Source organism: Leptonychotes weddellii, chromosome 6 (assembly GCF_054177405.1).
Source record: "Leptonychotes weddellii isolate Sample4059 chromosome 6, ASM5417740v2, whole genome shotgun sequence".
Lineage (NCBI taxonomy): Eukaryota > Metazoa > Chordata > Mammalia > Carnivora > Phocidae > Leptonychotes > Leptonychotes weddellii.
Genome location: NC_138374.1, coordinates 101,446,614 through 101,459,267, shown reverse-complemented (window position 1 = coordinate 101,459,267; position 12,654 = coordinate 101,446,614). Strand labels below are relative to the sequence as shown.

At 34.1% G+C, this 12,654-nt stretch overlaps 1 protein-coding gene across 1 annotated transcript in view; it reads left to right on the top strand.

The window, feature by feature from the left end:
• Positions 1–12,654, top strand: part of XPR1 (xenotropic and polytropic retrovirus receptor 1) — a 221,256-nt gene that overhangs the window by 26,013 nt on the left and 182,589 nt on the right. Inside the window, exon 2 of the mRNA XM_081823199.1 lies at positions 2,095–2,146. Coding sequence (XP_081679325.1) covers positions 2,095–2,146 — 52 coding nt within the window. The remainder of the gene's footprint in view (positions 1–2,094; positions 2,147–12,654) is intronic.

Here is a 12,654-nt window from a genome sequence, read left to right as displayed (position 1 = left end):
CAACATGGATGGGACTGGAGGAGATTATGCTAAGCGAAATAAGTCAAGCAGAGAAAGTCAATTATCATATGGTTTCACTTATTTGTGGAACATAAGGAATAACATGGAGGACATTAAGAGAAGGAAGGCAAAAATGGGCGGGGGGAATTGGAGGGAGAGATGAACCATGAGAGACTATGGACCTGAGAAACAAACAGGGTTTTAGAGGGGAGGGGGGAGGGGGGATTGGTTAGCCTGGTGATGGGTATTAAGGAGGGCACGTACTGCATGGAGCACTGGGTGTTATATGAAAACAATGGATCGTGGATCACTACATCAAAAACTAATGATGTATTGTATGGTGACTAACATAACATAATAAAATTTAAAAAAAAAAAGAAATTTGTGTCAGGAACCTGAAACAAAGAGCAAATATTTTTTATTATACCACAGTTGCATTATTGTAGTGTTTCAAATTTTATATAAATAGTGAATTTTTTTAAAAGATTTTTTATTTATTTATTTGACAGAGAGAGACAAAGCAAGAGAAGGAACACAAGCAGGGGGAGTGGGAGAGGGAGAAGCAGGCTTCCCACTGAGCAGGGAGCCCGATGCTGTGCTCGATCCCAGGACACTGGGATCATGACCTGAGCTGAAGGCAGACGCTTAACGACTGAGCCACCCAGGCGCCCCTATATAAATAGTGAATCTTACTGAATGTTATGGATTTAAGCATGTGCGCTGTTAAAATTTTTAAATATACATAATTTTCGTACAAAGATTTTAAAAGAAACACATGGGTTAAAATGAACAAAAATGCATTAATTTTAATTTTCCTTGTTTCATTGGGAGTCTTTTTTACATATGTTGTCAGGCTTGGTTAGTTATAGAACTAACAGGTTGGTCACTGGTCTAAAGCAAATGGTAAATTCACTTGGGAAGAATATAATTTACTAGACTTGAATATAGAACGGCTTACCCTGGAGGTTTACTTCCTCTTTTTTCGGTTTATACTTGAGTGATTCTAAGGCGGTGGTTCTGGGTGTGGGGGTAGTGTATTGATTTTGTCCCTCACGGGACATTTGGCAGTGTCTGGAGACATTTTTGGTTGTCACAACGGTTTTGGTGGAGGAGTTGCTACTGGTCTCTTGATGAGGCTAGTGGGTCTCTTGATGCCAGGGATGATACTAAAAATCCTATTATGCACAAAACAGTCCCCCTAGCTACCCCCAAATAAAGAATTATCTGACTCCAAATGTTAGTTGTTGAGGGAGGCCGGAGGCCACTTTGGGAATCACCAATTGTTAGATGGTATTTGAAGCTTTGAAGCTATAGGACTGGATATAGCCACCTGTTTATGACCAGCTCTTCACACTGGAAACTTATCCAATTGATTGATTCTACCTATTGATAGGTATGTTGAAATGCTTTTTTCATTACTGCCCCCAAACCACTTATTGGGAGACCACACCAGCCATCCAAATTACCTAAATATTATTGGTAGTTAATTCACTGGTTTGGAAAAAACCAGTAAATCTGTAAATATGTTTATAGTCCTGAACTCTTAATGGAGGACTTTCCAGGCCCTCATTGAAGAGTATTTGTATCCAAGATAAAAAGAATTCTGGAGATTGTCTACACAGCAGTGTGAATGTACTTGACACTACTGAATTGTTAATGTGAAAATGGTTAAGATGGTGCATTTTGTTACTTTTATGTTACTACAATTAAAAAAATTTGTATCCAGTGTTTCATATTTTCTTAAGCAGTGTTCCACGTATTTCTCTAGGACCACTGTTCTCAGTTTCTGTCACTATTTTCTTTTAGTCAAGAGAGTTTATGATCTCTCAGGAGATTTTTCATTCTTTTCCAAATGCCCTTTAATTTTTAAAGTGTACATATTAGCCATTTTCTTAAAGATTGGACAATAGTGGATTGATAACGAAAGTATGGTATTTGGATTTCAGCTTATTAAAGTTAATTGAAGTATTTTACTAAATTCTCAATATAGGGAATCATGTAGTTTGGATATTGAAAAAGAAGTAATTGCTTAGGGTCAAATGCTTTTAGTGTAAAGATTACTCATGATTTCATGCATTTTTTTTTTTTTAATAGGCTTTCAAGGACATGCTGTATTCAGCTCAGGATCAGGCACCTTCTGTGGAAGGTAAGATGCATTAATCCCTAATTTAGTCACATAAAATCCCTTTTTTAGGGAAGATATTTTAAACTGCATAGTCTAAAACTAATATATCCTGCCCTATTATATAGATCTTCTATGCTTTTTAAAATATATATTATGATTACTTTATATTTCAGTCAGACTTTTTGTTTGTTAAGCTCACATTTACCCTACGATGGATCCCTTACTATGCCCTTGAATCACCTTAGCATTGTGAATCACAGATACTGGTTTAGAGTTAAAGTTCTTATCTGTATCATCTCCCCTCCCCCCAGTATATTTTTATATCCGTCTTTCCTTCCTTCCTTCCTTCCTTCCTTCCTTCCTTCCTTCCTTCCTTCCTTCCTTCCTTCCTTCAGTGAATCCTTAGTCCATAATTAGTCTGGGCAATTTAGTTTTCCTTTCTATTTATGTCATGTCTTTAGATTGGGATTAGTAGAAAAAAAAACAGTGAAGCATATTTACTGTGTGTATGTGTGTGGGTGATATAAGCATGTATATATATGCATGTGCACAGTTTGGCAGTCATAAAATCACTGGTCTAAGGACAATAGTCGTCTCTCCAATTATCTTTATTGATCTTTTCTTTTATCTCAGCTTCTGCTCATCAGCTGATTCTTTATGGGTTTAACCTTTGGTAGGTTTGGAGAGTTGTAATTTAAAGTTGTAAGAGTTCTTGTGTCATTAAATTATGGAGCTAATTCAACAGTTATTTCTTGAGGGAGTGTTTCCTCCGAGGCTGGGTAATCTTTTAAAATTTCACATTTTTTTTCAGGAGAGATGAATGTGAAAAAGTATATACCAAGAATAATCTAGATAGTGTGTACAGATTAATATATTTGTGAGATACCAAACTGGAATTCTATTAAGTCATTCTAGTGACAGGCTTTTGGAGGCTTATTTTTATGACATGTAACAGATGCTGAAGTGGGTTCATAAACGTATACGTCTATAATTAAAAATCTCATTTCTTTGCTGAATCACTGAATTCTCCTCCTGAAACAAACAAACAAAAAAAAGAATCTCATTTCTTTAATGACATAGAAATGTACATCTTTCATCTCTAACCATTCTGCATTCAAAATGTGCTTCCTTTAACATCTTGAAATCTTTACCAGGGTATTGGCACTTAGGTATTAGTTTTATAATATGTAACTGAATTTTGGATAATAATATATTTAATTTTCTAATGTTTAACTGAAAGCACTTAAGATTTATCAAAATGTTTCTTTATTCTTATTTTTTGTGTCTTAAAGAGTACCTCTCAAATATTTTAAAATAAGTTTCTTAAAATTTCATTTTAAGAAAAATGAAATTACACGGAGGTTTAACTGGTTCCGTCATCCTGTGTAACTTGCTTTATTATTGGTTCAATTAATTTTATTCTCAAGGTTGGGTTATCTTTAGTTTTTCTTTTAAGTTTTACCATCCAGTTTGTAACAAACATACTCGGACATGTTCTGGTGATCCTCATTCATCCCTTCATGCCGGCTCATGTTGCTAGTAATTTTCATACACTTTTAGCTGTTATTAGAGGAAAAACTGAATTCTGTGATAATATGCTAAAATGCTTATAGTTAAGAACTTTTTTTTTTATCACATTGCTCAGAGACATTAACTTCTTTGGACCCTGTTGTAAAGGGAGTGTTGTGGGCTGATCGTGCAGATGTATATGCTCTTTTCATAAGGGAGATATTCTGCACTTCTTTGTTCTTTCTAATCTCAGATTAAAGCCATGTAACTTTATCTTCTTAAAATGAATTATTCTCTTTTGAGGTACTTAAGAATTGAAGATATTGAAAGTGGTTTAAAGAAACACTATTCTGTGTAGTATTGAGGTTAGAAAATGTTAGTTTTAAAAAGTTTTTAAAAAGATTTTATTTATTTATTTGACAGAGAGAGACACAGTGAGAGAGGGAACACAAGCAGGGAGAGTGGGAGAGGGAGAAGCAGGCTCCCCGCTGAGCAGGGAGCCCGATGCAGGGCTCGATCCCAGGACCCTGGGATCATGACCTGAGCTGAAGGCAGATGCTTAACGACTGAGCCACCCAGGTGCCCCTAGTTATTAAAGCGACTATAATTTTGTCTCATTTGATTGTGATACTATATTAATTTACTGTCTTTCTGTGGTGTTAAGTTTGATTGATAATTATTTCTGTCATTTATTCTTACTATTTTGTTTGTATTGCTAGGCTTTTATTTAGCTGTGTAGCATAAGCAGATCTATCAGCCAAGTCTAAGATAAGGCTTTCAACTTTTAACATTTTTTAAAGGCAAAAATGTTTGGTAAGCCTCGATTATTTTTTTGAATATTGTCTTTATCTCTTTTCTTCACTCTCTTTTTTTCCTACACCTTAAGTTTTAAGTAGACTTAAAACTTTTGGTGCCAGTGAACAAGTTTTTTTTATCTTAAAACTGAAGTATATTCCTAAGTATATTCCTAAGTTGGTAGTTCTCAAATCTGCTGTATGTTTAATTCAGTTTACCTGTGTTTGTTTTGTTTTTTTGATACAAATATTGATACTTGGTTCCCATCTCAGATCCTATTTTAAATAGGATCTGGGAGTGAAGCCCAGGCATTGGTAGTGCTATACTCTCCCAGGTGATTCTAATAAATAGCCAAAGTCCAAAACCCCTGCCATAAATCTTAAATAATTTTGGATCAATATGATTAATGCTAACTTCTTTTAGACAGTAATTAGCCAGTAGGTTTATAGGCTTCTTAAGTTCATTGATAGTTTGATTATTCTATTAGAATACAGAAGTATTTGTTTATAGCATCCAGAGGACATTTATATTTTTTAAAACATTTATTGTATTGAATTGAATCTAAGTAATAGCTGTACTGAATAGTTACATATGTTGAATGGTTATAATTTAACATCATTATTAGAGTTAAAAAACATTTTTGCTGGGGTGCTTGGGTGGCTCAGTCCGTTCAGCATCAGCTTTCGGCTCAGGTCATGACCTTAGAGTCCTGGGATCGATCCCCACATCAGGCTCCCTGCTCAAGGGGGAGTCTGCTTCTCCTGCTGCCCCTCCCCCCTCTCATTCTGTCTCTCAAATAAATCTTTTAAAAAACGAAAACATTTTTGCTGACTTGTTAATTTAGATACATTGTAGTAAAATAAGCAGCTTCCTCATATTTCATACTTTGTTTAAGATGGAATGGATTTATAATTATAGTGAAAGAAAGGTGACTTGAAATGGATTCTGTAAGAGTGAAGTGATTTATTTGATAAAAGGCATAGTATTTGAAAGTGTTTGTTGATAAGAAGTTGACCACAGACACAATTTTTTATACTAGTGAGTTATTTTCTTACAACTTTGTAGGACATTTCAACATAGTGCCTTTACTCCTCATTAATAAAGTAGGCTTTTTCCTCATTTAAAAATCAACCAAATGGGCGCCTGGGTGGCTCAGTTGGTTGAGCGACTGCCTTCGGCTCAGGTCATGATCCTGGAGTCCCGGGATCGAGTCCCACATCGGGCTCCCTGCTCAGCAGGGAGTCTGCTTCTCCCTCTGACCGTCCCCCCTCTCATGTCCTCTCTCTCTCTCTCTCTCTCTCATTCTCTCTCTCAAATAAATAAATAAAATCTTTAAAAAAAAAAATCAACCAAATAATTTCAATGCATTAAGAAATTAAGACATATTCACTGAAAGCTGCTTTTTTTACTCAAATGAATAAACATTCAGATTTATGATATTTTGCTTCATTCATCTTCTGATAGTAAATTTCATGGATCATTCATATATTGATTTATGAAAAATAAAAGGTCTCTTTTTATTTAAAATAGATGTCTTACAATTGTAATTAGGAAGTGCTCATATTCCAAAATAATATACATAAGAAAGCTTTAGGACTTATTCTCAGGCATTCCTTATCAATTTATATTTAATCTCTTTTGATATAATAATATAATTATATAATTATAACAATAATATATTGCCTACTCTTCTGTATAATCTGTTTCTTTTGGTAACTATTTACATTTGGAAATATTCTATGACTTAAAAGATGACTTAAATTCCATGTTAAAGTATATACAATTTATTGAGTTTTAAATAATGGCATAAATAATTAAACATTTTAGTATTTAAATTTTTTTTCCTGCAGAAAGACTTGTAGAGCAGCATACCATGACAGTAGCATGAGAATATTAAAGTGACTAGAATTGTGGATTTTTTTTTTTAATGTAGAGATCAGGTACACACTTAGAATCCTTGGAGTCAATCTTTAGTGGAATAGTGTTTTAAGGAATTTTTGGAAAATGATGCTAAAAACCCTTAAACTCAATTGGGTTTTATAATTCCTGCTGCCAGTGAGGTATTGGGTATTTGGGACAGATTAAATGAAGCTGCCAGCTAATGGTTCCCCAGCAGTAAATCAGTGACACCTTAATAGGATTGTTTTGAGACAAAACAATTTAGTATAGATGTGAAAACAGACCTCTTAATTGCAATACCCATTTGACATAGTCAAATTTTCAATGATAGAGAACTAGTGAATATAAATTGATGAATTGATTTTTTTTTTTTTTTACTTTCATGCTTTTTTTTTTTCTTTCCCCATTTGGCATCTCAGCCACTTTATGAAATTAATCTACTTGGGTAAATATTCACACCTTTTTTGGGGGGGGAATTTCCCCCTTTGCCAGGGTACTTTTGATTTACATAGTTTATATACATATGAATTTATGCACTACTCATATAATTTATATATTATATTAATCTATTTTTTTTCTCTGAATTAATTTCAAGTAAAGCTTCAGGCTTTGACATTCTCTTTTTAAAATGTACTATCTTTTGTTTAGAAGCATTACTGTTTTCTGCTCTTTACTTGTGATGGCAAAATATGAGGATCTCACAGTCAACCTAGGTCACAGAATTAGGAGATCATTGACATTTCTAACTGAAAGGGACTTCAGAAGATCATTCTGCCTCACCCTCATTTTAGATTTGTGTGATATGAGACCACATTAATGTTGCGTGGCTCAATAAGGACATTCAGGATTACTAATGCTGTATGTGCCAACAAAAGGAGAATTCCAGAGAATAAACTAATATTGAAACATAAAAAAGACTTTTTTATATTGACTTTGCGTTTTTATCCAAATGATACATTTGAATACAAGTTTTAATTGGATATTTTTTTGAGTCTCTGTATTTTTAAAAGATTTATGAAGTGTTATTTTGAATAATACTCAACTATATGACTTTTTGGGAAAAAGCTAATTTTATCTTTCCTTTTTTTTTTTTTTTAAAGTGGAGGTTTTTTTTTTTTTTAATTTATTTGCAAGAGAGAGAATGAGAGACAGAGAGCATGAGAGGGAGGAGGGTCAGAGGGAGAAGCAGACTCCCTGCTGAGCAGGGAGCCTGATGTGGGACTTGATTCCGGGACTCCAGGATCATGACCTGAGCCGAAGGCAGTCGCTTAACCAACTGAGCCACCCAGGCGCCCTAATTTTATCTTTCAAGAACTCTGTCTCTACTCATTTTTGTTGTTGTTGTTATTCCACATGGTTCCCAGAAGTATTGGGGGAGGTTTATAGAATTAAGATATATTAGGTATTAGTAGTTATAGAGGTTAGAATAAGGGGGAAATTAAGATAGAATAGTGATATAAAGCTCCAGTAAATTTAGTATATAGATTAGATATTGTAAAGATCCTGGAACAGAAAAAGAGCGTCAGGTAAAAATTAAGGAAATCTGAGTATATTATAGACTTGAGTTTATAATAATGTTTCAGTTTTGGTTCATTGATTGTGACAAATGTACCATGCTTAATAAGATGTTAATGATAGGGGAAACTTGTGGGGGGGTATATGGGAACTCTCTGGACTATCTTTGTAACTTTTCTGTGAATCTAAAACTATTCTAAAAGAAAACATTTATTTGAAAAAATAGGTGCCATAAGGTTTTATACAATTGCTAGAAGCTAATTATAAATTTAACTCTGAGTTTTCTGGGGTTCAGGGGATAGATGAGAGCATGATTCATTTCAGAATTCACATAAGGTAAATTTATATCAGTTTCTCAGAAAAAGTTCAGTTATTGACAATGAGATTTGAGAGAAATTCTTCCTTTGGACCTTCATGAAGAGTATTTGTTTGGTGTGGTGAATAGTATCCCCAACAACAATTTTACAAAAAGCATGACAGTGGAGTTTCATGACTCCTTCTTACAGTCCAAGGGTATAATGTAAAAATGTATTACTCTGATCTACAAGGCCCTAAATAATTTGGTCCTGTGGTCATGACCTTACCTTCTACCATTTTCCCCCTTGTTTACTAGGCTCTAGTCACATTGCCTTTCTTTCTGTACCTAAATTGGGCCAAGCTTGCTCTTAGAATAAGGCTTTTTAGCTCTTGACCTGAGTAGAATCATTTGATCATTGGGGCTGTGTCCTTCAAAGGGCCTTCTGAATATCCAATCTTACATAACCACTCAGTCACTTTAAATTACATCACCCCATTTTATTTATTTCTTTGCATAGTATTTGTCACTTTCTGGTATCTTAGGTATTTATTTTTCTCATTGATTTATTAGTATTCTTGAGACCAATATAAGTCCCTTGAGACCAGAGATTTTTGTCTTTTTTTCTGTTTTATACCTCATATCTAAAATACCTTCATATTTATTGAGCACGTCAATTGAGTAGGAATAAAAATGAGTCCTTTCCCTCAATCTTCCTTGAAGCCATAGTACTATTTGTAGGAAAAAGGGAGTAGATTGACCTAGCTTGCTTCTTGTTTTTATTTTTGTTTCTTAATTTTTAACTTGATCTTGAGATTCAGAATTTTACTTGCTGGTTAGATGGCTAAGCATATTATTTGTTGTTGTTGTTTTATAATGCTAATACTGTAATTTCATAAGGAATAGTCTGAGGTGACATATGTAGCATTTCTTTAAAATCAGTAGAGAAACAGATGATATGAGATCTTCATTTAAAGGTTTTGTGTTTTTGTGGCATTGTGTTGTCTTGATGCCAAGTATAGAGTTTCATTTGACTGCTGAGAAATCATATTTTATATGCTGTTGAGTGTCTATTAAGAGTGAGCTCTTAAGTATAGAGTTTCATTTGACTGCTGAGAAATCATATTTTATATGCTGTTGAGTGCCTACTTATTTTTGTGTTTTTTTGTGTGTGTTTGATATGCTTTCTTTCAAAGATACATGAAATAGGCATAAATTTGAAAAGTCATGTGTGAATTATTAGAATTTTTAAAATATGTGTATGCAGTAGAATATATTTTTTAGATTATTTGTATTAAAATGGAAAGACCTACTGATGCTTTTTTTTCCTTTCACATTCTGCCTCTCATTATCTTATAAAGTATTCTTTTTTTAAAAGATTTTAATTATTGCAGAGAGAGAGAGAGAGTATACAGAGAGTCCCCACTGAGCAGGGAGCCTGATGTGGGGCTCGATGCCAGGATCCTGAGATCATGACCTGAGCTGAAGGCAGACGCTTAACTGACGGAGCCACCCAGGCGCCCTAAAGTATTCTTTTAATGGGGAGTATATATAGCTAATGTTAGCCTAATACAGCTCTCTAATTCAGTTGGCTTAATACAACTATCTGATTTTCTGAAGTGGAATGAATAGATACAGTTAAGGACATAAGTCGGTGACCACAACTATACTAGTCTCTGCTATTCTGCCATGTCTTTAGTTTCCCCACCCCCTCTCCAATCTTGTGAACAGGTTTTGTTGGATCATTTTTGCTTAGGTTCCCTTTGCTTATTCATCTTGGTTAGCAGATGTGTTACAATCTCCCTAAGCTCCTTAGAATTCAGCTCTTAGTGGCTTTGAAGATGAAAGTATGCATGTAAATTATTCATTCCGATTATATGCTTGAATGGACAGAGTCCACTTCCGGCATCTTCTTCTACCTCACCTTTGTCCCTGGCTTTTTATTTTTTTAACTTGCTTTTTAGTTCTAGAGGATGGAAGACTGAATTGCATTTCTAAAATTCATGAAGTAGTTTTTGCATGTATATGATTACTGTCAAATCTGTGCATTCATAATGTATTACTTTTCTCATATTTATAATCTTGTATCTCCCCTCCCCCCAGTTTTCCATTTTGTTATCTGTATCATTATCTCCTTAAAAATTATTTATGACTCTTCTGAACTGGAAATAAAACCATTTTATATTTACAATAGGGAGAACTATAATTTGCTACATTTTCAGGTGATCAGTGGCGGGACAGTGTTTTTTCTTTTCCACTTGTCTGTTAGTGTTGTTTAGTTCATTTATTATTGATTTTCAAAAATCTTTCTGCTTGTAATGGGTTAATATTACATGAGAAGACTATATACCAGGGACTAGTAGAGAGTTTAACCGAAAAAATGAAATACTAGATTCATTTGTAGTCATTGCAACCTTGTTTTGAAAGCCATTGAGAAATACAGATGGCTAGGAGTGAAAGTTGAGACAAGAGCCAAGCCAACCAGATAATTGTCATCTCTATAAGAATGATATACTTTTTAATCTTCTCATTAACTTCTTTAAGAAAGGATAAAAAGATCTGATTGATATTCAAGCCATGTAATGAAGTTTTCGTTCTTTTTCCCTTCCTTTCTTCCTTCCTTCTTCCTTCCTTCCTTCCATCCATCCATCCTTTTTATTTCTTTCTGATTTAAAAAAAAAATTGAAGTTTAGTTGAGACATACTACATTAGTTTTGGGTGTATACTGAAGTTATTTCTGAAGGGTATTATTTCATGTTTATAGTGGAATAGAATTGCATATTCATTCATATTGTAGAAATGGCCGATTCTAGATAGTATTATTACTTGCAAAAATAATCTGTGTATTCTTTAAAGGTGCCACTAATCTCAGGCTAGTTCACTAATAGGAAAGATGTACTTCTGAATAGTAAATAGTATTGCTCTTCAAGTTGATGAAATTCCTTCTTTTTCACTAAAAGAGAATTAAATGTAATTGGATGCTGATTGCTAAAACATAAGATAATGATATAAGTAGGTAGTAAAATTATGTGACAAAAATGATTATCAACTTTGAGTAGCGTACAGGTAGGAAGTTAGAAGAAAGGAAGAAATGCTTGGGACACAGGCTTATAATCCTTTCTTTGCATACCACAGAGTAAAGTGTTTTCAGTGTTTCAATTTTTCCTTCCCTTGTAAAAATCAATAACATATAAAGTTACTCTGTCAGTTATCACACAGTGCTGTTTTTTTTTTTTTTATGGTAAGTTTGAGGGACAGAAGGTCATGAAGTAGAGGGGATAATTATAAAACATTAAATCATGAAACAAAAAAACTTTGGAAATTATTGGTATATACTCGACAAGGTAGAGGAAAAGCTAACATACCAGATAAATGAACCTGATGATTTCAGATAGAGTTTCCCAAATTAGCAATTAGACATCTGGAATAATTGTTAAAAGCTTCAAGATGGCAGAGTTTAAAGTAAGGTAAGTTCTTCTTTATGCTCTTTGTTTTCTTTGGGCAGGGTCACTTTAGCTGTTTAATGAAAGAATTCCACTGAGAAAGGTAGAAAGAAACATAAAAAGTTATGATCAGTGAGTAGTTTCCAGCAGTAGATGTACATCATTGAATAAAAGAAACAAAAATTCCTGCCTTCAAAATGGAAAAGATGTTCAAAAAATTACTTAGATTCACAATAACTTCTAATTATTGAGCCAGTATAAGGAAGTAATAGGTAGTCAATATTTGAAAGAGTAGATAATTCCTTATATTAGTTTTCTGTGGCTGTTTTAACAATTTACCACAAACTTAGTGGCGTAAAATGAGAGAAATTTATTCTCTCACAGTTCTGGAGGTCAGAGTCTGAAATCAAGCTAAACTTGTGGAATGTTGGAGGGAGAATTTTCCTTTTCCAGCCTCTAGTGGTTGCCAGCTTGCTTGGCTTGTGACCACTTTACTCCAATCTCTGCCTCTTCACTTTGCCTTCTACGTTGTTTATTCTCCTCCATGTATCTAAGGACATTTGTCATTGGATTTAAGTCCACCTAATCAGGATGATTTCTTCTCAGGATCATTAATTACATTTTAAAGACCCTTTTCCCAAATAAGATAACATCACAGGTTCCAGGGATTTGACATGGATATCTTTCGGCTGGGGTGGTGATGGTGGTGCATTTTTGTCCTACCATATCCCTAAATCTAAATTGAAAAACAACAACAACAAAACGTTGTAATGTTCTTAGTTCAAATTGTGAGCCACCTCTATAGGTCCAAATGAGGCATTTGCTTTTACATTCTAATGTAACCACTTTGAAAGGAACCGTCAAATGATGTTAAAGAGAAATTCAGGTATGACATCCAGAAAGTAAAAAAACTGGCCAATAGATAGGTTTGAGTGTATAAAATAAAGGACAGTTTGGGGCACCTGGGTGGCTCAGTTGGTTAATGGTCTGACTCTTGATTTTGGCTCAGGTCATGATTGCAGGGTTATGGAATGGAGTTCCGTGTTGTGCTTCGCACTGTTCATGTAATCTGC